The 27172-nt window shown below is 43.8% G+C and overlaps 1 protein-coding gene across 1 annotated transcript; it reads right to left on the bottom strand.

Moving 5' to 3' along the window:
• Window positions 1-5907: 5907 nt before the first annotated feature.
• On the bottom strand, window positions 5908-27172 carry plcb2 (phospholipase C, beta 2). Its single transcript, XM_008281420.1, has 32 exons — window positions 27089-27172; window positions 26752-26829; window positions 26102-26170; window positions 25093-25233; window positions 24596-24675; window positions 24413-24466; window positions 24250-24325; window positions 23937-24037; window positions 23302-23462; window positions 23069-23215; window positions 22815-22972; window positions 21920-22002; window positions 21685-21769; window positions 20588-20801; window positions 20425-20507; window positions 20224-20320; window positions 20039-20123; window positions 19743-19867; window positions 19296-19447; window positions 18620-18784; window positions 18423-18522; window positions 18144-18248; window positions 17875-17939; window positions 17650-17740; window positions 17066-17536; window positions 16706-16889; window positions 15997-16138; window positions 13725-13789; window positions 13151-13210; window positions 12805-12862; window positions 9050-9133; window positions 5908-6836 (listed from the first exon to the last, which is right to left on the bottom strand). The coding sequence occupies exons 1-32, from the start codon at window positions 27170-27172 to the stop codon at window positions 6666-6668; spliced, it is 3834 nt and encodes a 1277-aa protein (XP_008279642.1). The 3' UTR covers window positions 5908-6665.

Genomic DNA, 27172 nt, shown 5'->3' on the forward strand with positions numbered 1-27172 from the left:
GAGAAGCCTGACACCACTATCAATAAATATGCACATAGAGCCAGTAGAGAAAAATCCCCTTTACACCCAAAAGGCATTAGACTGCCAGCAATGCCAAATCAAACTAATAATGTAATAACCAATAAATCTTGTGATTTTGATTGATGCCTTGAAATATATGTCCGATAAAGCTGATTTTTTTTTTTCCAAATTTAAATCAAAGCATTTACTTTGCACCATTTAGGGAAACTTAGCAATAAGCAATGAACTTATTAACACCGCAGAAACAAGTGGACTGTGCAGATCATTATGTTCTGCCAGTTGCAGCTCAAACCAGACGTCCTTGTGATTACATAACTGTGTAGTCAGCTGCATGAGTTTTCATATCACTCTAGTGTCTCAGTCCTCTTAACTCACAGCGAGACAGATGCTCTCACTCCAGGGAGCTCGGGCCCATAATGGAGACATCAGTACACAGAGTAATTCATCCAACCTGAGCCTGATGGCATGAATTTTCGCTCCAAAACTGCCAGGGGAACATGAGAAAATCAGAATTCAAGTAGCCATGAGAGTGCTGTCTGGCGCTACTTTAAAGTATGTGGGTGTCTGGTTGCGCATACTTGTACGTGTCTGTGTGTGCAAATGTAAGCAGCGTATCCTGAGCACATGTAGGAAGTTCAAATTTGCATCTCTGAGAGCGCGGAGGCACCTCTCACGGGCCCTCAGCGCTCGTGTGACACACAGGAGTCGAGGTGGTTAGATGAGCCTCCTGTAACACTCATTAGTCTGCGGATCTCATGCCAAAATTATGACTTTAATTGGATTATATAAGCTATCCCGCAGCAAACATCTACTTTCGGCAGCGTGTATGCAAATGATATCAAAAACTCATTCTGAAATTGCAATCTCTGGTCTTCTTCTTTAAAGGCAGTATGAGTGCAGTATGCAGCCCACAGAGTGATCCACACACACACACACACACACACAGTCTGTGACAGTGCAGCCTCAGCAGGTGGTGTGAATGTGGGAGGTGTGGGTGCTTAATATTTATCCAGGATGGCATCCACTTCAAGCCAAGATGGACTATGGATCATGACTCCACCTCCTGTGGGTCAAGCCTGTTTCCTCACACAGGAAACAACAAGGAGAAAAGAAATGCACTTTGTTCTTTCTTCCAGTGTTCTTACACAACTGATCTCACCAAAAATACACCACGTCTATTATCTGCTAATGCTGCATCCCACATGTTTCGCCAGGATATTGTGCAGAATTGACTCTTTAAATTGCAGGATTTGTTTCTTGCTTGATTAAAACTGAATGACTGAGCACAGACTGCCACAGACAAAAGCTAAAATTGTCTTTTCAGTCACTGCCAAGATTGAGTACAATTGCACTGAAGATTGGTGTTAACATTTTTTTTTTTTTCCCTTTCAGCTGTCATCCACCCATCCGTTAGCTATACGCAATTTATCCAGTGCAGGGTTGGAGACTATCATGGCTGACACTGGATGAGAGTTGTGATACAGACGGGTGACACAAAGAGAGCTAAATAAAATACTTCCAGTTGAGATGAAACTGATATTAAACTTTACTTAGTAGGTGGTTAGCACTGTCATCTCCCCAGTTCACGTCCTAGTTAGGATGCTTGGGATCTTTGTGCATGGAGTTTGCATGTTCTCCCCGTGCAACGTAGGTTCTCTCTGGGTTCCCCAACTTCCTCCCACAAGTCCAAAAACATGTTGAGGTTAATTGGTGACTCTAAATTGTCCGTAGGTGTGAATGTGAGTGTGCTTGGTTGTCTGTCTTTGTAGCCCTGTGATAGACTGGTGACCTGTCCAGGATGTCCCCTGCCTTCGCCCAAAGTCAGCTGGGATTGACTCCAGCCCCCCATGACCCGAGTGAGGATTAAGTGGTGTATAGATAATGGATGGATTTAAGGAACTCTGGAGCTAAACCTAATTTTGACTACCTTCTGTACTATAGTTCCAAGAGTGTGTCATACTTTTTGACGGTCAAGATAATGGGTGGCTGGTTTGTATGATACCAACATTAGTCATTGTCAGTGATGTAGAACAGTCTGGCTGCACATCACCATCGTTCCGCTATAGTGGCACACAAACACTCTGGCTCGTTTGTATTTCTTTAAACCAATCACAGTCATCTTGGGTGGTGCCAAGCCCAGGATGTAGAGATGGTACCCCTACAAGATATGGACAGCATTGTTTTGGTGAAAAAATAACAGAAAGGGAGGTGAAAGTTGTTTGAAATGCAGAGGAAATGGCTATGGCCTGACGTCTACATTGGGTGCATCCGACTAGAGCAATATTGACTGTATGATGAAGATGGAAAAACCTTCTGTGATAACACCCATAAGTTGCCTCAAGACTGGTGTTGAAGTTCAGCGTAGTGCCTCCAGTCATTGCCACTTTGACAGTGCCTGACTCCTTGGATGGAGCTGAGGCGTGCCATAGACTGTCCTATAACGGCATCCATCTCTCACCCAAAGTGGCAACACCCTTAATTATGCATAACCTTAATCAATACAATCAAAACAGATGCATTATATAAAAATCATTCCCTGCACTATTGTATGAATAAAGAATTAGCTAAAGAAACCAAATCTGTTTTTGTTACCAGTATGTAAACATGTTTATTTCTACTCTAAAGTTGGATGTTTTAACATGCGAGTCGAAGGGGATTGACTCACTTTTGGAGCCACCCTCAAGTGGCCATTTGAGGAACTGCTGTTCTTGGCACCTTCACATCGGCTTCACTTTTCAACCCCTGAGGTTTATGCTTGGGTACAAATTGAGATATATCCACCAGCTGTTAGAGGTTTATGAAGCATTTTACAACATATTCATGCACCATATGCTCCCTTTCACTCACCGCATATTTAATATGTAAGCATTTAAACCACTAATATGTGTTTATTTCCTCTTGGTTAATTCTTTAACCTTCACTTTCACCTTCTCACACCTTTCAATTTAATCCCATTCTACCTCTTTCTTCCTCAACATACTGGGAATTGTTCCTGCAATCAAGATTAAATTTTCCATCTGCTCCTGCAGCTCAGTAATGTTGTGTGTGTGAAGTGCTTTCCTCTTTTCTCTTGACTTTCCATCCAGCGTTAGTGAGCAGCCAAGTGTTGCCTGGTGGTTAGAGATCCTGCTCAGGCCATCCCTCTCCAGCTGGTATGAGACAGAGCTGCCAGAGCTGTCTTCACCTTATGTAAGATTATGAGCCCAGTGATTCAAAGCTGACTGCATTCACACTTGAAAGCTAACAGTTCATCTGTGTTGTGCATGAGGTGGCAGGACTCTCAGGCACAAGCTGTGTCTCCTTGTGACTTGTCCATATCCTCCACTTTTAAATGTCACTCATGTCATTTGATTCAGAAGACGGGCGTCACACCGAAAAGGAAATTTGAAAGAAAAAAAAAAGAAAAAGAAAAAATGGACAGATTGCAGTGGATGGTGAGTCAAAGAAAAGCTGTGTTCATTAATAAATGCATGCATGTGTGTGTAAACACTTGAAGAAACAAGTGCCTCATGCTGATATAACAGATGCACTGTATGTGGAGATGAAATTAAGCTGGCACATGTCTCAGTTTCTAAAGTTTTGTTTTTTTTTCAAATCCAAATTACACGCATTCTCTTTGGTTCACGTACCTTTATTATGAAGTAGTTTAGAAAAGAACACTTGATCCATCGCAGATCTCTTATTAGTTGGAGAGAAGAGCCACTGTAATTATGCCGTATTGTGAATCAGTCGGGCCATAATGTGGCAAATTACACCGGCCAACGTGGAGGTTTGAAGCGATGCACAAAGAGAGACAAAGAGGCTCTTTGGCCGTCATCACTGGACTCTTTCCTCACGTTTCAACCTCTGACTGAACCACTGGACATTGTAGCCACAAATAGCACAGTTATGTTTAGCCTGGACTGTGCTTGTCTTCACTTTTTGTCATTAATGTCTGCGTTTTTGATATTCATGCAGACCTACCGTGCATCCTGGATGTCATTAAATAAGTGGAACATTTTAAATCCCTTCCTGGTCATTGATTAAACCTCTAAAAAAAATCCTCCCTTTGTATCAGAAGTACATATTTAGAACAAATCACCATCAAAATAATCACTTCCAGTAATTTAGACAGAACTCTTTGCTGTTGCTTCTTTTACAATGTGCAGATCACCACCTCTTTCTACATCAACCCTTTCACATTTGCTGCAGCTTGAGCACACCAGCTCACCTATGACTTTCCTCAAAAACTGTATATGTTGCACTACACAGTGGCAAGTTATAATAATAATTTGTAATAATTGGCTTAAAAGAAGCATGTATGAAATCCACTTTTCCTAGATTGAGCATCTGTACCATCCATGCATCCATCCGTCTTCTATACACCACTTTATCCTCTGCAGTGTTGTGGGGTGGCTAGAGCCTATCTAGGTGACTTTGGACAAAGGCAAGGTTCAACTGGATAGGTAACCAATCCATCACGGGGCTAACATGAATAAAAGCAACAAGGCACACTCACAGTCACATCTACGGACAATTTAGAATCACCAACTAATCTCAGTATGTCTTTGGTCTGCAGGAGGAACCCAAAGCACTGTGTAAAACTCACACAAGCACAGGGAGAACATATGATCTCCACATAGAAAGGCCCAAAACTCCACACAGAAAGGCCCACGGACCTTTTAACTGTGAGGCGACAGTGGTAGCCATCCACCACTACACCATCTGTACCTGCTATTCTAACTAGCACGAGGAGTGATCTGCAGTTGCTGAAAAAAGATGGCACAGAGCAGGGCACAAGACTACCTTTTTCACCAGCAGCACTTCCACCGTGTCACAGCCGAAGCAATTCATCCATCCATCCATTATTTATACACCACTTAATCTTCAGGAGGGTCGCGGGGGGCTGGAAGCCTATCCCAGCTGACTCATTAAACAGATTTTAACTAGATTGCTATCATTACCTGCCAGTATGTGGCTCCAGAGGTAAGGCTGGAGGAGAAGGGCCACCAGCAGGGGGCACTGGAGGTGCAGCAGCACATAGGTTAGGTCTAGTGGGAGGAGTCAGCGGGCTTGAACCCGGAAGTTGAACGGCAGGTAACAGGCATGGAGGAAACCGGGATTTAGGGGCTTGAGTTAGAGTTTATGGTGTTTAGAGGAGACGCTGGTGGACGCCTGGAGGAGATATGACGAGGTGCGAGGACTTCTGGAGCTGGAGCAGGATTAATGTGGTCAAAAATCGGATATTCCCGGAGGAGCTGGAGCCGAGTTTGGACGGCCGACGTTTTATGATTTAAAGTTATGAACTAACCAAAGCGGATCAAAAGTTCGTGATGACAACGGCGCTTGGAGGGTGGATTTGACTGCTAGAAGGTCTTTCTGGATTTTGAAATTGTCTGAGGAGGACAGAAGGGATTTCCAGAGTGAGGACGCGAGATTCAGGACACGTGATCTTTAACTTCCGGCCCGCTTTAGTTTGACCGCTGCGATCCTACGTTGAAGACGGATCCGTCCACCTGGGCATGATCAAGGTAAGAACAATCTCCAAACACTGAGTTTTATAGAGATCCCTGAAGAGGAGGTGAATATCGACTAAGATGTGCAGATCTGTAGAGGCTGGTGTAGGCATTGTGACTGTATGAAGTAATGGAAAAGCAAAAAATAAATCTTGTGAAATATTGCATAGTACTATCTCCCCATGCAGTATGAGGTAACATATTAGTTGGTATGAAGGACTAAAAAAAGTGTAAATGATGAGAAACCTGAGTAATAATATAAATAAACCATTTTTTCTGTTTCTTGCAAACATCATGTCCCACAAGCTATCAAACCCAAAACGTTCCTGGTGAACTGAAGGGAAACAACACACATGCTCAGTGTAAATGAGAGTTTATTAATTTGCAATTCATCACAGGGAGAAATACCAATTAATAGGACGATCCCAATTATAAAACAGGCCCCATTTTTTAAAAAGGAATTTTATTGATATATGGTCAATATGATGCTGCATGTTGTATATGTCCATGTGTCTTTTTGTTTTTTAATCCTTGTTGCAGAGAAAATTCAATTTTTATGCTGCAAAACTTTTTTCGCGGTTACATCACACAGTCAGACTGAATGCCAAGTGTCACACATGCAAAACCAAGCTACTGAAGTGTGACAAATGGAGTCTTTGTTTCATTCAGCCTGCAGACTCTGATAACCCATTTCTGCCGCTATATTTTCCTTGCTGCATTTATTGCTATTTTTGAAGTTATTAAGAGTGTAGAAAGGAGAGCACGAGTACCAAGCTGAGACCTTTAATAAGGGGCCTTCAGCTGGAAAACATTTGTCACCGTGTGGCCGAATTTAGGCTGTTTTTTTTTATTTTTCTGGTGAAAAGAAACACAAATAAAGAGTCAAAATTATTACCAAATCATCTAACATTGAACTATGAGGCATCCATGAAAACATTCATTATTGGTTTAAAGCTGAATCACAGAATATTCCGACTATGAATAGCACATCTAAATTGAAGCTTCACTCTAAGCTTTGCTAATAAAATAGTTTTCTTCTATTTCTTTGCTGTGCTCAGGCTGCAGGTTATGTAAATGGTTGAAAACGGTTATAAGAGTGGGAAAAAAAAAAGTAAGTTCCACTGAGGGATCAGTGGCCTAAAGGCACATCTAACCCAGGAACACATCTCCATAGAAGCCCACTCCCCCGACCTTCTTGTCTCCAGCCTCGTCCACCAATTCGGGGAAATGCGCCCCCACGCAGACGTTCACCGTCTCCTTCGCTTCTGCTGGCAGAGATCTCAGCTTCTGGTCGTGCTCCTTCAGGGCCTCTTGATTGAGCTGCCGACACAGAGGCCAGAGGTTAGTTAGAGGATTATCTAAAGGACAGGCTGACATTTTCCTTTTTATTTCAGGAGGTGCTTATCATAATCTTTAGAGAATTGATTTCTGTGTTGGCACAAGTGAAAAAATAAAGATCACTGCTGACCTCAGGCTGGGGAACTGGCTTGAACCCAGCGGCCCAGTGGTTTGATTTTAAATAAGAGCGATCAAATGAGAGTGTCACGGATTTATTTTTTTGTTGTTGACAAAGTAGACTTTACCTGTATTATGACTCAATACTTAGTCAGTGATGTTAAATGCAACACCAGTGACTTGTCCTCATTCGTCCCTGTCTTGTGTTTTTTCTTCTCAGCACTTGAATTCCTCCCACTGCCTCTCACAATATCAACTGTATTTGCAAGCTAATACTATCGGCGATGCATAAAAACACACCATCCATCTGGCATTCACACGTCAACGTCTGAACTCTCTCGCGCCTCTTTCTCTCAATGCCAACTGCCAGGGTTTCGTCAAGTCGAAGCGATTGTCATGGAAAGCGCTCTGACATCATTTGCAGCGGTGGGAGCCTCGTCTACACTTTGTCAGTCGCCTAAACTGGATGTGTCACGCTGCAGCGTCGCGCACTCCCTCTGAACGGACAGATGGCCACGGCTGACCGCGCATTCGAAAGAGAAGGATTTTGTTGTTGGCGTAGTTTGAATGTCTGCGAGTGCATGCGTGTAGTGAAGTTGCATAAACCAGAAGGACAACAGTCTCTTTAAAGAACAACAGTACTGAACATTTAGAAGGTGAGTCCTTGCAAAGGTTATGAATAGGACAGAACGTGAATCACCATAGGCACTGCATTTTAGAATTAATTACATTTTGATTAACTTTAGCTTAAGGGTAAGCCTTCGGGGAATTAATGTAATAGGGCCGTTCCACTGCAAGAACTTTCCCAGGGGAGGAAGCTTTTTGTTTTTTTTGAGGGACTCGTTCATTCATTCATTCAACCTTTATGTAAACTGAGAGTACTCTGCAGTATGAAGGGCACGATGTAGCCGAGTAAGAGAAAAAAAACACACAAATTAGAAATTTAGGTAAAATATTGAAAGGAAAAGACATTAATTAGAGCATTTAAGGAACTCGGGCTGCAAGGTGGAGCAGTGGTTAGCACCATTGCCTCACAGCAAGAAGGTCGCCGGTTTGCATCCCGGTGAGGACACCCGGGATCTTTCTGCGTGGGGTTTGTATGTTCTCCCCGTGCAGTGTGGGTTCTCTCCGGGTTCTCCGGCTTCCTCCCACAGTCCAAAAACATGTTGAGGTTAATTGGTGATTCTAAATTGTCTGTAGGTGTGAATGTGAGTGTGCTTGGTTGTCTGTCTCTAAGTGTAGCCCTGTGATAGACTGGTGACCTGTCCAGGGTGTCCCCTGCCTTCACCCTAAGTCAGCTGGGATAGACTCCAGTCCCCCCACGACCCTAGTGAGGATTAAGCGATGTATAGATAATGGATGGATGAACTGCTTTGGTGGAAGTGCTGCTGGTGAAAAAGGTAGTCTCGCGCCCTGCTCCGTGCCATCTTTCTTTGGCAACTGCAGATCAGTCCTCGTGCTAATTCGAATAGCAGGTACAGATGGTGTAGTGGTGGATGGCTACCACTGTGGCCTCACAGTTAAAAGATCCGTGGGCCTTTCTACATGGAGTTTTGGGCCTTTCTATGTGGAGATCATATTTTCTCCCTGTGCCTGTCTGAGTTTTACAGAGTGCTTTGGGTTCCTCCTACAGTCCAAAGACATACTGAGATTAGTTGGTGATTCTAAATTCACCGTGTCCCTGTGATAGACTGGTGACCTGTCCAGGCTGTCCCCTGCCTTCATCTTAAGTCAGCTGGGATAGACTCCAGTCCCCCCAGGACCCCAATGAGGATTAAGTGATGTATTGATAATGGATGGATGGATTTAAAGAACTCTGGAGTTTAACCTGTTTTTGACTAGAAACAATACTTTCTGTACTATAGTTCCAAGAGTGTGTCGTGTTTTTTGACAGTCAAGGAACCATCAGGGTTTTTTAGCATTGAATGCAGCTGTTTTTTTTGCCTAGTATTCATATTCAATAGAAATAGGACACGCAAAAGGGATTATAGTTCCGATTTTAGCTCCTAAGTTCTATGGTTTCTGTCGAGAGTCTGTGAGACCAAAGCAAGTGTATCCTGGTGTCGGTGTGTGTGTACCTGATTAGTCAGGCCCTTGATTTCTTCCAGTGTAGCGGCCTGTTTCTTCATCAGAGCCTCTTGCTGTGGACTGTAATCTGAGGACTGCAACGACACAATACAGCACAAAACATGTCACGGTGGAAAAAACACGGATCGATTTGTGGTTCTCGGTGTGTGTTTGTGTGCGCATGTGGCATGAAGTGAGAGATAAAGACCGCTCGCGTGTCTATAAGCGCTTCATCTGCTCATGTTTCTCCCTGCGAGTGTATGTGAGTGTGTATATGTGTGTGTACCCATGGGATGCAACCAGAGAGAGAGAGAGAGAGAGGATCAATACAGTTAAGTCACAGGTTGGGCTTGTCCAGTTAGATTACACAGCCCACGTTGCACTCAGGCTTTCAGGACCGAGGGTGTGCTGATTGAACAAGTGATTGTGTTATAAATAGTGGTGCTAATTAATGGGTAAAGGCTGATTAGGTAGATCAACGTGAGCTGCGATGCGACCCTAATGTGTGGAGGGATGTTGGGGCCGTCCAGACTGAGCTGATGGGAGAGGAGCGGAGTGAAGCGGTCAGGTCTTTAACCTAGATACAACAGGTCTGAATCTTGATGAGCTCTACAGAGGAACAAGAGCAGAGCCCAGTGAGTCATCGACCACACATGGATTAGCCCGCTCCCTGTAAACAGCTTCTGAGTAATGGACAAGCCTGGCCTATGGTCAGGGCCTGCTGCACTTTACTCATTCGGTAAAAAGGCTGCATGCATGTGTGTGTGTGTGTCCTTGAATGTGGGGCTGCTGTGGGTGAATGTGTGTGCACGTTCACGTGGGCGTACTTACAGTTGGCCGATGTGTGTGTCTGCGAGCAACACGTGGGCGTACAGTATGTGAACATGTGTGCAAATGCATGAAAGAAAAGTGCTGTAACGTGCCTAAGGTACTATTTTTTCCCATGTGTTGTTCAAATGTTAGACACTTTGTAACCATAGTTACACTGCCAAATACAATACGTGTTGAACAGACCGGTGCGAGCTAGTTCTTCTACAGTCAAGTACAAACTGAGAGGGAAAGTAGTGATGCATATCAGCACCTGGCCTCAGAATTTAGTGTGAAATGTTGATTCCTGCAAGGTAATAGTGAAACATTTTGGGAAATGCATTTGACACACATTACAGAGTCCCCTCCAGTCCGGATCAGATGGTGCTGAGAGTCGGCAGACATTCATCTGTCTATGGAGGTACACTCTGGATGGGATCCACACAGTGCGAGCTCCTCATAAATACAGATGGCATCATTTCTGTGGCGCATACCGGTAAATAAAACCTTAAGCTCGCTGTGTTGTACAATGTTTTCCCACCTGCAGTTCCCTCTGCAGGCTCTGCAGCTGCAGTGCCCAGGCCTCTCCACCCACCCAAGACCTCAACCAAACTCTGCATTTTCCTGTTTGCCTTTTCACTGCAAATTGCACTTGCTAACAGTATAAACAGTGCAAGCTGTTGGTTGCCATCAATGTTTGTTTTAGTCCAAGAACATGCAACAGCTGGCGTTCCTGCAGGATTTCCAGGGTTATGTACAGCCAGAGCTTCATCTGTTACCAGCCAGCAGTGTATAGAGAGACTCAATAGAACTGGGACTTCCTGTTTGTATGCCAGAAGTAGAAAACCTGATTTAAAATCCCCAAAAATGCTGCAATGGACGAGAGTCTGTCTCGACAGTATGGCCTGTGTCTGGTTATGTCCAGATAAAGATTGTAGTTTATTGAAAAACAATCTAATACGACTGATTATTGTGTCTTTAATGAGCATCAACTCTCATAAGCCTTAGACCAGAGATCTCCAGTGCCGGTCCTCGTGAGCTACTGTCCTGCAGGTTTTAGATGTTTGCCTACTGCAACACAACTGACTAATGGATCTCCAACAGCTTGTTGTCAAGTTCTACACAAGTCTGTTAATGATCCATTAATTTGAGTTAGGTGTGTTGCAGTACGGAGGCGTCTAAAACCTGCAGGACAGTAGCTCACGAGGATTAGCGTTGGAGATCCCTGCCATAGATGTTCAACAGCTGAACGTCTCAGATTGATGAAGGACTCATGTCAACGAGCAAGTAGAGAGGCTACGATTAGTTCAGGCGTAACAGGACACACAGGAGTCAGTTTTTATGCAGCTGACATTACAGCCAGATAGATGAAAATGTTATTTTAGCATAAAGCACTGGTGAGTTGTATAAATGGGGTCAAATCCGCCCCGCTTGTTGTATTTGGGCTCATAAAGCAATTGTTTGTTTAGGTGACACAATAATAAAGGTTTCTATTTTTTTATAGCAAGTTCTTAGTTGGCGCCATGAAAAGGAAACCTCAGGAGCAAGCTTCTTTCTTTCAGTGAGACCAATGAAAGAAATGTTAAATGACTGGAAGAGGCCAGTCTAGACTTAATGTCATGATGATTTTTGGATTTTCGAACTGTCAAGGAATCTTTATAACCCCTTTCACACCTGCACTTATTTCTGTTAAGCTGTTGGCAGCTGGATGTGTCGGCTTCACGTCTGCTCTGCTCACCTCTCCGTTAAAGTCACTGTGGCAATCTTACCAGTCAGACTTAGTAACATTTCCATCACTTTTTTTTATATTTCAGCAACGTAATTCATCAAAAGAAAATCACAGTGCGTCTTAAACTCCCTTTGTCAGTCACTTTGCCCTTCAGAATCACATATATTACGAACTGAAATATCAATAAAAATTTTACTTTTACAGCCATGAAGACAAAATTAGTAACAAATGAATCAATAATAATTAATATAATCCAGGTTTATACAAAATATTAGCAGCTGTTTGTAGGATTCTTTCGTCTGAGTTTATTAAATGCAGTCGTGACTCGATAATCCGACCCTTAACAATCTGAAAACCTTGCTGTCCGACAGGTTTTTAGGAAAAACGAACGACACCCATGAAAAATGCCCTCAACATACCGACAGCCTTGAATTCTGACTCCGACATGACATTTAATGTCACCAATCAGGATGACGGCGTATTATCTGACTGAACAATCCCACAGATTGGCTACGTTCAGACTGCAGGACTTGATGCTCAATTCAGACTTTTTTGTGAAATCAGATTTTTTTTTTTGCAAGTTTGTTCACATTTCCAATTAAATGTGACTTGTATCTGATCTGCTGTGTGAACTTCATACGACCCAAAAGTGTCCCACATGCGCAGAAGAGGACACGACGACGTCACACGCAGCGAGCATGTTTGCAGAAGTAAACACGGATGGTGGCAGTGCCACTGATGGTGGAAACAGAACTGGGACCTCTATCCTAAACTAGCATCAGCAGCCAAGTACTGCCTGTGTGTTCCGACCACTTCCACCCCGTCGGAGCGCTCCCCTGGGTGGAAGTGTCCCCCGACCGCACAGAATATTCAGATATTCATCATTAATTGGGCCTGAATATCCAGAGACCAGAAAGCTCTATTGGGACCAGCCCTACTAGTTACTATAACAACTATGAATAATAATTAAACAACAAATGAGCCTTCAAGCATCAAGCCCTCCTTGTATCTCGACCTCCGTCTTGACAATCCGACAGCCTTGCTATCCGACATAAAGAAAGATTTACATTTAGTGTCGAATTATCGAGTCCTGACTTTAATATAAATATAATAATCTCTCAGCAAAGAGATTTCCTAAGTTGTCATACTATTTCTTTAATTTACATTCATCCACAAAAGAAGCTATAAACCTACTCCACGTGTTTTAAAAGTGATTGGTCTTATACTTACTGCACCATCAGCCTGACTGGGCTCATCCAACACCTCCACGCTCTGGGACTTCTTCAGCCTAAATGAAGATAATTATTTTCAGTTAAACATCATCTACATAATATATATTTTTTTTTTTAAATCACCAATTCAGTGGTTGGTTGCATTAAAATATCATAAGAAATGTGTGTAACTATCCTGCCACAATGACTTGTTGGACACAAAAGTAAAAGTAATGATTAAAAATGAATAAACTCAAAGTGAAGCCAGGCCTAATGTGCAGTGCCAATGCCTTCTCACTGTTCTTTTAGTCTTTGGAAGAGAAGTTGGAACTTTGTTAGAATTTAACTGGGAGTTGTGAACTCACTTTGCTTTGTCTGTGGACGAACACTTTGTCAGCGTTTTCTTCTTGTTTTCTTTGGTTTCGCTGCAAATCAAGGCAGAGACAGATTTAAAACCTTGAAATGAAAATTAACCCTATGAACAGACTTTTTTTCCTTTTAAAAGTTGGAGGCTGAGAGAGTCTGATGTGACCTTATCGTCACAGGGGAAGGAAGGATTAAATGTGATGTTGCAGAGTCTGTGTGGACAGGTAGGCCATCAGGGCCGCCTTCGCCTCCCCGCTGCTGTTTAAACACCTGTTGGATAATAGCTGTCCTGAGATAACCATCTGCCAGCTGGAGATTTGGGATAACACACACACACACACGTACAAGCCTGACGCCGGTCAAGCCAGCCAAGGACATCAGAAGACCTGCGCGCTGAGGTGATTCTTTTATTATTTGAGGGTTTTCTTTTAGCAAAATGTCAAAATTTTTCTCCTCAAACGACACACACAGACAGTGTCGCGCCAGAGTGTCGAGGCACAGATTGGATGGACTCGGCAAAGCCTTCTCGTGTTTGTGCATCATGTCCCCAATGTGTTGCATGAGTGCTCGCACCTCTCCAGGGTCTTCAGCTCGCTGGTGTGTCTCTCTGTGGCCATCTCCAACAGTTTGGCCAGTCTCTGTCACAACAGAATAAAGGAAATGGCACAATCACTGTCAAAATAAAGCGCCAAAATGAGACTTAAATAGCTCTAAATAACAATGTCCAGAAGTTCAACCCTTCTGTTGTTAATTTGCAAGAACTTAGGTTTAAGTTTCACCAGAACTATTGGCTCAAGGCCTGTATGGAGGATGCTAAGCTCCTCTTTCCGCAGCATTCCTACAGTACGGTCTACACCACTGAGATGGCAAAATGACCCGACTGACCCCGCAGTTGTATTCTGAACTCGTGCTAAGAGCACCCCAGTCTGGTTTATAATGAACAGAGCCTCTGAAGCACCGGCTGTTCGCCCATGATCCCAGACACACAACACAGCGAGGTAAAATTAGGTGCTCCGAGAGAATTGTGAATGCATCCTGAGCCGGGGAAATAAATCCTATTTTTGGGGCGAATCATTAGATGTAATAAGGACAGCAAAGAGCTGAGGAGAGTGCTGCTTGAATGAGGAGCACATCTAAACTGCTACATTAGAACGAGGAGCAGATTTTGTTATTCAGGTTCCAGCTTAAAAAAAACCCTCCATGTATGGATGAAATGCAAAAAGTCACACACTGCTGATGATCCTGTTTCTAATCAGGTTACAAATGGACAATAGATCAATCAGTTATCACTTCTCAGGGATGATAAGTGCAGAAAACAATAAAAAAAAAAGGGGGAAATTATTTATTTTTCATATGCAACTGTCAGTACATTTAGCAAAAAACATTATTGGTTGTGATGAAACAAATTCTAACTGTCGGGTTATTTAATTAATAGCAATAATCATCATTTCTAGAATCATAATTTTGGTATGCAAAACTAAATTCACAAATTAAGGAGCAAAAACAGCGATGAATAAATGTTCAAAACGTACAAGCGAAACATTAAATATCCTCCCTTGAAGTGCAGTGAAGAGGCGGTATAAAGCAGATGAGAGCAGAAGCACTAAAGTGAAGGTCAGGTAACGCCAACGTGTATTTAAACTTGCCGTAATTGAGTTTTTGATCATTAGGGGATGAATGCAGCTGCAGACGCAGCACTGAATAAAGTGGTTGGGTCTGAGGTGTTAGCAGACAGCAGTGGTGGGCAAAGTGTTGAAGCATTCTTAAGTGAAAGTATTCAAGTTTTATCGTGGAAATGTCCTGAAATATTAAAAGTAGAGATACTCAGTGCGGAAAAACTCCTACTACTGTAATATCATTATAGTATATTATTATTACTCATATATGTTGTATACATGTTTTACTTTTGTTCCGTAATAAAGAAGACGTGGTCTAATTTGGGCTTCTTTTGAAAAATTTACTCACAGTGCTTACTCTTACTGATTTTTCAGTGTGAACAAAAATTAAATATCGACATCGGTAATATCGGTTATCAGCGATATTAGAAATTTTATTATCGGATATTGGTATCACCCAGAAATTTTAATGTCGTCCATCACTAATTAAAAGATACCTGTGCACCTGTGAACCAGACGTTAGTCTATATCAATGTCAGTGAAGAACTATAGCTTTCATATGTTTGGTGGTGGGCTGCAAGGCGGAGCGGTGGTTAGCACCGTTGCAAGAAGGTCGCCGGTTCGCGTCCCGGTGAGGACACCCGGGATCTTTCTGCGTGGAGTTTGCATGTTCTCCCCGTGCAGCGTGGGTTCTCTCCGGGTTCTCCAGCTTCCTCCCACACAGTCCAAAAACATGTTGAGGTTAATTGGTGATTCTAAATTGTCCGTAGGTGTGAATGTGAGTGTGCTTGGTTGTCTGTCTCTAAGTGTAGCCCTGTGATAGACTGGTGACCTGTCCACCCTGAGTCAGCTGGGATAGACTCCAGCCCCCCATGACCGTAGTGAGGATTAAGAGGTGTATAGATAATGGATGGATGGATGTTTGGTGGTATCAAACCTAATCTGTATGTTATTTGGTGTTGCCTGCTGAATTTGGAGTGTGAACATTTAGTTTGTGGGTCAGAAATCCAAAATGATGAGCTGAGAAGGCGCTACAATCCTCTGCAGAGCTGGGAACTACTGAGTTGGGTGATAATTCACCTTTCACAGATTCATTTGATTCACCGGTAATATCAAAAATATTGACTAGTGCAGCTTCAAGTCCAGCATCTGGCTAAATATACTGAGTTTCTCTTCACTACTGATGTCTTTTTTAAATAGAAACCAAGGAGCTTCAAGCTTCCACTAACCTCTGTGGCAAACTGCTCTTTCTTCTTCTTCATCTGATCGCTCTGCTCCGTCCACAGAGCTATTAGCTCAGCCTGCATTTTTTCTTTCTGCTCCTTCGCTCGCTCATTGTTCACGCTGGAGTCAGAGGTGTCGCCTCCTCCGCTGCTGAGACACACGGAAAACATGTTACAGCGACGCAGGACATATGAAAAGGGAGTACAGTGATCGACTCGTCTGCAGAGATCCGTCTTCAACCACGTGCTTGCTGGAAAACACAACACAACAGTGCTCGTCTGGCCTTTAACGACACACGTTTTGCTCTGAAACAGCTCAGCGTGGAGGACCGTGCACAAAAAAGCACGGCGGCCCCGACTCATTTAGTTGTTTTCCTCCTCCTCTAATATTCTGCTTTAGCCAGAAAAACACATTAGCCGCAGAATATTCTTCATGCTTCTAAATATATTCTCGTTAATAACGCCGACCAAAACAACAACAACAACTTCATTAGCGTGTCAGTATTAATACGCTGCAGAATTCAGCGCTACTTTGCAGGAAACACAACAGTCTTTGAATGATTAACCGTAAACAATTGGACAGATGGTTCTTCTTCCAGCAACACCATCAAGAAAAGAAAAAAAACCTCCTTTTGTCAAACATTCTGCATATTTCAGCTCGACTCTGAAAAAGCATTATGACAACAACAAATAGGGGGGAAAAAAATCTGTTTACTCTTTTTTCTTCATCGAGGCTTTCTTCTTGAGGGCCTTGAAGGAGTCTGTGTATTTCTGAATCAGATCCTCTCCTTTTTTCTGATACTTCTTTTCTGCCTCTTTCATGTCTTTCTCCTGACGCTTGATGACCTTCAGATAGTTCTTGTGTTGTGTCAGCTGCTCAACAGTCACAGTCGAAGGCTCTGCGGCACAAACACAAAGAATCTTTTTTTTTTACTTGTCAGCCCTGGGTATGCATTTATAATGAATCTATTCAATGATAATAATAATAAAAAAAACTCTAAATTGATCTGCATTTTCCTTGTACAGTGAGCTGAGAGGAGGGATGAGTGCAGCACATGGAGCACTCCAGTGTTACCTTCGCTGCTGGTCGGTGGCTGAGGTGAGTCATCTGGTTCTGCAGGCTCGGCCGGTTCGCTTACCGGACAGGGCACGACCTTGACGGCGGGGACGACCTCGACGGCAGGCTCTTCGGCGGCTTCCGTTGCCTCTTTGTCGTCTGGAGCAGTCTCGGGGTTTGCATCGGCGTCTGGTTCTTCTTTGGCTTCGGGAGCTGCCTCTGGTTCCGGGGCTGCTTCTGCCTCAGCTTCAGGCTCCTCAGATGAAACAGCAGGTTCCTCAGATGGAACAGCTGGCTCCTCAGGTGCAACAGCATCTTCAGGAACAGTTTCAGCCGCATCCGGCGCTGCGTCTTCAGCGACAGGAGTTTGAGGAGGCTCCTCTACAGGTTCGGTAGCATCTGACTTGTTCTCCGCCTCGTCTTTGGCTTCTTCTGCAGCAGGTTCAGGTGCAGGCTGGGGCGGCTCTTCGGTGGCTGGTGTAGCATTTTCTAGAAGAGTTTAGCAACGAAATGCACATTTAAACCCAGCACCGAGATCACAAGAGTCGTATTAAAGCCTAGATTTTTGTCTGAGCTGTGTCCCCCTTGATGAGCTTCATTACCTGCAGCAGGAGCTTCACTTTCTTTAGCTTTGTCTGCAGGGGCTTGGACCACAAGAGGCAACTCATAGGGAGAAACGTAGTCAGCGGATGACTGCAGGGGTTTAAAATAAAAAGGACATGACAATCGAGCAAAGCTGGTCATCTTCCAGGAAGTCAATTAATGCTGTTAAAGCTTTATAGGAAACCTGGGGGTATGAATGATGTCAGTTTTAGTGTCTGAGCTACCTCTTTGGGGGTCTTTGTGGTTTTTTCTGTCCCCTTTGTTGGATTAAATAAGGCATCTGTGAAATCTGAGGAAGAATCAGAGACATCAGTGTACAAGGCAGCAATACTCAAGAGCAGAACTCATGCTCGAATCAAACAGAAACGTGTCTTTAAACGTGATAAAATGCTACCAAGCTCCACACATCCAAACTGCATTACTCTTGTCCCTGACTGTCACTCTTGCCACAAGGATTCAGTTTTTCTTTTGCATACAGTGAATAGCTAAGCACCTGCGAAGGCAGCAGGGATGTAGTCCTTGACCTCGATGTACACAAAGAGAGCAGGCAGAGTGAGAGGCATGTTGCTCTCACTGCGCAGGCAGATGTGATGGAAGCCTGCGGGGCATTCAAAAAAAAAAAACAGAAAAACCTTGGTAAATTAAAAACAAGGCAGCATCTCCTCTGATCCAGAAGCTGAGGCAAAATCAAGTTAGCAAACATTCTGAGTCCTTGAATGACTCGGTGTTTTAAATTATGTAGATGAGTGTTTCTCGTCTCAGCGTCACTGACCTGACTGAATGGCATCGACTGGGATGATTCTATGTCCCAGGAATTTTCCATTCTCTTCATGCACTACAATTCTGAGAGAGGCCATCTCTGGCAGCAGGATCTAACGATGATGACAAACAGCAGCAGATCAGGTTATAACGGCCTCACACAAATGCATCCACCCTTGTTTGTGTTTGTGCACATGCTTTAACCCACACCTTCTCAAAAACAAACGGCTCCTCATTCCACACCGGGTTGATGGCGTTGGGGGTGGTGGACCACTTGGTGCGGTATTTCTTCTTGGGGTCTCCTGGCAGCCCGATCACCTCCACCTCCACTCCTGTTTTGACGCTCTTCTCTGACAGAAACTGTCCCGAATAGATCTAACGAGACAAGATTTGATCACATACGTGTGTGAACTGGTTAACGGTGCGTGCTGTTGTGTCCGTCCACGCTGACGGATATAAATAGAGCCGAGGTTTTCAGCCATGCAGAGTCTGCTGAATACCAGGAACCATGTTACAGTCTCAGCAGGACGCTTGTATTATTACGGACTCTGCATCCAAACTACAAGGACAACACACACACACACACAGCACACGCAGGCTTCCCAAGGCTATTGAGGCTCATTTAATGCTCAATTTGGAAGAGGAAAAAACAGCTGTCAGCTATATACACATTGCACTGATTGTTCATCAGCTTCCCTGCAATGCGATATCATAAATGACACAGTTTTACATAGAAGCAGTTTCACCTGAAGCTTTAAAGTCAATTATTGTGACCTTTTAAAATTGCTTTCTTTGTTTTAATATGTTTGCTTTGCACAGATAATAGAGGCCTTAAGCTGAACGTATCACAAGGATGGAAGGAGGCGCCGTAGTAACAAGAACCTGCCTTTATGGTCAGCGTGCTCGCCACAACCGTGTCAATCCTGTCACAGAAAGGGTCAAACTTCTTGTCACTGCGACGCATGACATCGTGCTTGAGTAAGTAACCCGTCCTGCCGTTGAATTCAAACAGGGCCATGTTCAGCTGCATGGGGAAATCTGAAAATAGACACAAACAGGCCCGTTCATGCCACCTCTCTTCAGCTTCAGGAGGAGCACCGAGCATTTGGGATGCAGAGCACAGCCGAGGCCGGCGCGGCACAAAGAGGTGCAACACTGACCTGCTGTGGTGAGAAGCAGAAGCTCAATGGCTTTAAAAGTACAGAAGGATGTGACATTTTGAGGATGTCAGAAAATTATAGTTAATGGAGAAACGAGGGACGGTTGATGTAGCGTAAGAAAAAAAAAAACGTGATATTTCTGAGCGGTTTTCGGCCCTTGCGTGCTTTCGTACCCATTGTTTGGTAGTTGAGCGCCACCATCTGGCAGCCGACATTCCAAAAAGGCTGAGGGCTGTAGTTGGATGAGTCCATTCTCGTTCCTTTGGGGTAAATCCTGCTCATCTGCCTCTTATTGTATCTGAGTAAGATCATTTAGGAACCAGGTATTTATAATCACAAGCGTACTTTTCTGTTTGTTCCCCCCTGATTGCTTTAAATAACACATTTCGACTCGAACTACTGCACTCAACATTTCATTTTCCTTTTTTTTCTGGAGCATGACAACATCTGCAGCACTCTTAAAGGATACTCGACAAATTCAACAGCAGTCTTGGCAATCATTGCCTCCCCTTTGGTCTCCACAAAAGATGAGATGACGTAACTCTTGTTTTTCCCTGTAAAGGAAGAGAAGAATGGGAGGAAGAATTGCATAACTCACACTGACTTTGATGGGGGTATTAGTAAAAATCCACTTTGCGTGATGCACAGACGTACTTCTGGCATTGTCAAAAGAGATGAATTTGTTGGGCTGGATGTAGTTGACTATGGATGACATCGCCTCGTACGCTGTTACTTCTTGTCCAGCTGTGCCCTGTGTGGGGTTGACGGGAGGTTATCTGGTGTTCGGGCTCTTCAGGCCAGAGACGGATGACGTGAAAACAAAATAAAACCGTCATCGCGGTCGTCACCATTTACCTCATCTGACGTCTTCATTTTCTCCTCGTCCTGTTCCTCTGTGTCTTCTTGCTCCTCGTTGTCCTCCACAGCTGCGTCCACCTCTTGGGAAACATAGAATCAGAATGTGAGTGACGCCTAAAAATAACTCAACATGTTTTTGGAACATAACTAGATTGTGCACCTTGGTTCTCCTGGGTGCTAGGGGCCGGGGTGGTGCCATCCGGAGAAGAGGTGTTTGGGTCCTGGGTGGGTGCGGCTGTGGCAGCAGGCTGGTCAGTGGCGACTGTGGTGGCTTTCTTAGCCGGAGCTGGTTTCCCGTGGCTGCCCTTCTTGTTCTTGATGAGGATCTTACCCATGAGCTCAGCTGGGCTGGGAATCTGTTGTCCTGCCTTCAGCTGGATGTTAGACACGAATACAAGAAAAAACTGACTAAGATGCAAGAAAATAGTGAATGTTGAGAGATTTAGCTATGATATTAGTCATCATTTTGTTGGTTTTTTTTGTTCTTTAAAGAGGCTTGCATACAAAAGCTGCATTTACTAACAATTGCTAATGACCACCAGGCCCACGCTGAGGTTGGTGTTTCTTTGGGTAAATAAATGTGACCTGATGGCTCCAGAGGAAAAGTCACAAGATCACAAAACTTTTTTTCTCTATAAATCTGGAATATTTGATCCAAAAATCCAATCCTATTCTGATAAATGAATAAATCAAAATGTGAATTTCACTCAACTCAAAGGTGTCATTTTCATCATCTGGAGACTGAAATCACTAAAAATGTTTTTTTTTAAATAAACATCTACTACAGGAATAAATGATAAAAGAAAAAAAAAAAAGACTAGTCAAGATATTTTTAGGGCGCTGGGTTCTGGAGAAGAAAATAACATCTCATGACCTAATTTCTGAAATCCTGGCTGTGTCCCTGATATTATCTGACACAGTTAAACTCATTCTCCCTCTGCCTCAGGGTTTCCAGCGTATGTATATCCTCCACAGAGCTGAGAGGAGGTGAACACACACCGATATAAATCAGCCAAACGGGTATGGGAGTCTGTGAAGGCCTCGTCTATTGGAGATAAGAAAGAGGACGATCGTGAAACTTGAACTTTTCCATTTATTGCCCTCGTGCTCATGTGAGCGGACCACAAAACCCAGCCGAGTCTCGCTCTGCAACATGACGATCCTGCATCTAATTTATCAGACAAACTGCTCTGTTTAACTAATCTCCATGTATAAACGTTATCTAGCTGTTATTTTGACAGCAGGCTGTGCACTCACAGGGTATTTGTCCAGAGGCTCTGTTAGCAGGGCATCACCAAATATGGTTTTGCAGTAGTTGGCCATCTTCTCCTGCTGTTTCACGCTGGAAGAAATCAGATCAACATCTGTTACTGTCCCCTGTTCCTGCCACAAAATGTTCAATTACATCCAATATATTTTAGGATAATGACATAAGAACACTGTTGCATTGTGGTTCTAGCATTACAGGGTGTGAATTCATGTAAAAGCTTACGAGTCAACGTGGTTTTCAAATGAGAGGATAACGGGGTACTGGGAGGTTTTGAAGGCGCTCTCTGCTATAGCCTCGATCACATCCTGTTAGATGGAAGAGACAGACATTTTTTTTTTGTATTTTTATACTCTTAACTTGTCTTTTATCTGATTTAGATGTAGATAAAAGAGTTGGAACTGGAAATAGAGCAGTAGAAAACACAGTCAAACTCATGAGACAGCAAAAAAAAAACTGCATAAACACAATAAAATCACATAAAATATTGAAACCAAGACATTGGGAAAACTCTTCTCTGAAAACACAAGCAGGGGCAAAGCTGTTCCTTCCATGCAGAGGCCCTGAGGTCGCTTCCAAAACTATCACATCCAGGCAGACGGCAAACCGAGCTGCTGCGTTCGGGCCCCTGCGACCGTGGAGCTGTCCTTAAATGGAAGTGTGAGAGGATGATGTGGCCGCCTGCCTGAGTGTGTTTGTGCATCGCTGTGTGCTTTGAAGCCTTCACACGCTTTTGCTCTTTGTTTCGAATGAGCACCTCGGCATGAATAAACGACGACGAGGGAATCTACGGGCTCATCGCGGTCGCCGTGATGCATTTTGACACTGTGTGGCGAGTGTGAACAGCTTCTGGTGAGCGCGTACGAGAGGATGTCGTATCCAAACGATGCAAACTGTGCTGACGGGGAAATCGGGGAAGGCCGTTCACTGGGATAGAGGTGTGATATGCGAGGCTTCACTGTCTGGTCACAGAGTTAAAATAACAAATATGTCACCGCAAAATGTTGCTCTTCATATCTATGCATGTTGTACAGGCTCCAGAAGGGCTCCAAAAATATGAAGAGTGAAAGCCTAAGTGAAATTTGAAACATGAGGAGACTGAACGCCAGGAAGTAGCCACCTTGTAGAGGATCTCAGTGGTCATGGTGAAGCCGTGAGTGATGATGGGCTCTTCATCCGGAGGTTTGCCCTTCCAGCAGTCCAGCTCCAGACAGCGGCAGCCGGACAGGAGACACTGACGGTACATCTCCGGAGAGGACACGCCAGAGAACTGACCGGCTACAAGAGAGGAAGTAGAAAAGAACACCCTTAAGATTTCACATATCGACAGGAGCTAGATGACTTGTCAGTTAAATCCAGTGTGATATATGTGACCTGTCAGGTATGTGTTGTGTGAGGACTTGATGAAGTAGTGGGGCACAGGTTGGGTCATGTCCTGACACTTGGCCAGTCTGTCCTGCATCACCACTGATGTCTCCGAACCCATCAAGAAGAACAAAAGCCCTTCTGGAGAAATCAGACCTGCAGACCAACAAGACATTGAAGCATGTGAAAAAAAACAAAGCACAAAAGCTAATCTTCAAGCCAGTCAGTCCTCCAGATCTCACCTCTGTTAGAGTTCGAGGAGCACGGCTCGTACTTGTCGATCAGAGCCTTGATCTGGTCTTGCCGCAGACGTGGAAACAGCTCCTCGTTGAGCCGGGAGTCCCTCTGCTTCTCGTTGAGGAACTTGGTGAAGTTCTCCTTGGTCATGGTGGGTTTGTTGGAGCTGGAGGGCACAGTGAGGCATGACAGTCACGTCAGCGCTGCTCGTGTCCATCACGGCCCACTAAACCGCCACCTGAGCTCACGCCAGGCAGCTAATGCACGAGCTGGAGGCTCCGATCGGCCGAGCATGAGGACGGCGTCGTTTGGTTTACACCAGGCCTCTCCGGCTACCAAATTACAATATGTGCAGAAGCATGTTTTTGGCTTCTTGACTGTTAGATAGAAACTGAGACCCTTGGATTGGGTGTATTATGATAAACCAAAGAGCAAAAATGATGATGATATAGACAAATTTTAAATGTGTTTTTGGCGGAAAATTCATGGAGGCGAAAACAGTCTCAAAAAATAAATGCAAGATAAAACTAATTGTAAGAATAATGTACGATTTGAGCAACAGTAGGTGTTTAAAATACACACACACAAAAACAGAAAAGGCATATGAGAAGACACCCAATGAAGCCAGAGGTCGACTCACTACGAAGTGAAGATCTCTAAGATCTCAGGCCGAGGACAGAGGTTGGTCAGGAAGGTCTTGAAGGCAGCCTCAGTGAAAACATCAGGCTTAATGGTGTCGTACTACAACATGAAGACACGATATCTTATGTCAGATCTTTACTACCAAACAAAAGACCTAAAATACTGCAAAATGAGAAGTTTGTTTTTATCATACTTGTGCAGCGGGAGTGTTAAACTCTGACTAAATATCTGATCCAAGATAACTGAGCCAATAGGAACGAGAAGTAAAAAATAGACTTTATTTGTAGTAGACGGCAGGTTTCATTTCCAACCTTTCCTTTCGGGAGGTGTGCTGATGCTAAGGCACTTTCCACCCTCTTCTTATCCGCAGGGAACATCTTGTAAATGCTGAGAAAACACACGGCGAAACACTGAGTAGGAAATATGGAAATCTACAGTCCAAACTAAGCGCTGCGTGGTCGTGCTGTAACCTACTGTTTCACCGGGATCTTGCCGTCCTTGTTGGTCTGAAGAGAAATGCGGGTGAATCTGAGATTGAAAGCAGCGCATGTATTAATACGACTCAGTGTTTCGCGTTACATGATGAAATTAAATTGTTCTGTGTTCAGCCAGTATCTGATACAAGCCGCTGTGTCAGATTACACCATGCTCACTTACATTTTGTCCAGGAAGACTTGTCTGCAGGCATTGTTTCTCGCAGCATTATAGGCAATTGCAAGGATGTCATTTGCCCAGTTCTGAATTTAATCACAACAACAGACAGATATCTTGTATTAGATTCAACAACATGAGTTGCTTTTGGCATGAGTTGCTGTAAAAAAAGCTTTGACATCCAGAGAAAACTCACCACTAGAGGGGGTTAAAATAATGGTACCTCAGGAAATGAAAGTAGTGGATGTAGCATTTAAACAAAGCACAATAGTGATTTCATTACGCTTGATTAAATCTGGATGTTGGAGTCATAAAGTCTAATAAAGACTAAAAGGCAGAGCGAGAGGGAGGGGGGCCTCACTGATGGAGAAGCAAAGGCTCATTACATAATGGCTAATGGCCTGTGGCTGTGTTTGAACCATCCGAGGGGCTCCGAGACAGAGAGGAAAGATTGCAAACTCTCTAACACACAGATCCAGCAAATACTGTGTTTGTTTTTATACCTGTGTCACTTTCTCCTTGGAGGCAAAGAAGTTATGATAGGTCAGATTGACTGTGTCTGGACCTGAGACGATGGTCAGGGTTTTGGCGAGATGGTTGCTGTCTGGGAAGTCCAGGTTGAACACGTTGCGGACCTTGGGGTGCTGTGAAAAGCCAAAGAAGGAATGAAATGTGCCTCTTCCGTGTGATTCACTGCGATTTTATTCTTGTGAATCAACTCCTCAAATTAATAATTTTCGCTGTTAAAAAAAAACAAATTAAAAGCACATATTGTCTGCACAGATTGGACACCTGGAAGCTTCTTCAGCGCAGGCAAATGTTCTGACCAGAACATGCAAACATATGCACGCTGAGACTCATGCACACTCTTTCACACTCGCAAAGGCGTCCATGCACCCTCCTGCATATGCTGCTCCACAAGCAGATTATTTCTTTGCTACTTTCAGAGCTGCAGAGCTGACGTCAGCACCGGAGCAGCTTTTTCCCAAAAGCCTCCTATTGGTGGTGAGGGGGAGGCAGGAGGAAGCACCCCAAGTGGGATGATGCCGTGCTCTGTGCTCTCCCTGAGGGGAACAGATTTCAGATCTCTCCTCCGCGAGGGAGGACGATGGCTGCATACTGCAACTCTCTGAGGAGGCCGGCGAGGAGCGGAAAAGAACTGAAACTACAACTGTCAGCTTTCAACTCAAAGACAGAGAGAGAGAGAGAAAAAATACACACAAGCTCTCAGAGAAATCTCAGATCATGACTCACTCTGTGGCACAGTGCGTGTTTATGTTTGTTTGTTTGTGTGTCTGTGCGTCCGTGTGTTCCTGTAGTCAGGGAGTAGCCTGGGTACTTGTGTCCACTGCAGTTTTTGCAATGCAAATATGCTTCTCATATTAATGGGCAAACTCAGGGCTTTGCATTTTATTTGCATGCGTGCAGCGATTCTTACACAAGAAGCTCGTCCATTTGGCTTAGTTAGAGGAGATTGTTGGTTACCACAATAGATAATAGCACAGTACTCACTTTGGGAAGTTTTGCATATTTCCCTGTTCTGGTGTCTCTGATGGTAGCAACATCCAGGAATGTTGTCTCCTAGAAACAAGAGGCAGAGAATCATCTTCAATACTAAATTCAACATGTAGGCTCCGGTCCAAATATGGATTGAGATACAAGTCATCCTTTTGGCAAAAAAAACTACGGGGTTTATTTGGTCTGTGTGAAGAATATTTGACTGTATTGTCTTTTAAACATCCGGCAAGAGAAGTGTAGTGGAAAAAATTTTTAAAATATGTGTTTGGAATCCACAACAGCGTGGCAGCACGGTTGAGCCCAGACACATGAAGCACACGTTTGAAGTAGGCTTCACTGAAAAGCAGAAGGTGCCTCAATGAGAGCTAGATAGAGTGGGGAAAAAAAAGAGCACTAAAAGTCCTCTCCGCTGAGTGCATCACCGTCCAGCTGCACAGCGCAACAGGAGTGTGAGCCTCACATCAGCGCCGATCGATAGTCTCCGCAAGCTGCTGGCACCGGAAGGTGGTCAATGAGGCTCTTCGCTGTCCCACAGCTTTGGCGGATTCTAATCACATGCGCATTAGTCACACAGAGGATGTGAATCGGAAGCTCGACTACCTCAACAATGACTTTTCTTTTCTGGACTCTTTAATATTGATTACCTTGCTTTGGTTAATCCAGTAGACGTAGAAACCTTTGGGATCCATCTTCATGGTGACAGGACTGGTCTTTGTTGAGTCCTTAATGGAGACAAGGGAACCGGATTTCACGCAATTTGGACGATTATTCAGTTGAAATCGATGTTGATGTGTTGATGCTAAATTAAACCATTTAGGCTTGTAGCTCTATTTAAGATTATTACTCAGGAAATGAGTGATTCAGGTGTAACAAAAATGTCTCTTACTGAGGAATTTAAAAGAAAAATCTCTGCATATCTTCATATATATGTAGCTACATTTCACCTTATCTGCTCTTATCTTAATTGGAATCTTCACTCACCTCTGACCACTTGGTGAATCTGTCTCCTTTGACCAAGTAGTCCTTGACCTCTGGATGCTCCAGAAAGTACCTTTTCTTATTCAT

The sequence above is a fragment of the Stegastes partitus genome, unplaced genomic scaffold (assembly GCF_000690725.1).
Source record: "Stegastes partitus isolate 25-593 unplaced genomic scaffold, Stegastes_partitus-1.0.2 Scaffold233, whole genome shotgun sequence".
Lineage (NCBI taxonomy): Eukaryota > Metazoa > Chordata > Actinopteri > Pomacentridae > Stegastes > Stegastes partitus.

Coding starts and splice junctions, on each gene's coding strand:
- plcb2 (XM_008281420.1), bottom strand. CDS start 27,172: ATGAATAAGAAAAGGTACTTTCTGGAGCATCCAGAGGTCAAGGACTAC. Junction 23,216..23,301: donor CTCCTCGAACTCTAACAGAG/GTGAGATCTGGA, acceptor GTTGGTCTGCAG/GTCTGATTTCTCCAGAAGGG. Junction 18,249..18,422: donor AGTCGATGCCATTCAGTCAG/GTCAGTGACGCT, acceptor AATGCCCCGCAG/GCTTCCATCACATCTGCCTG.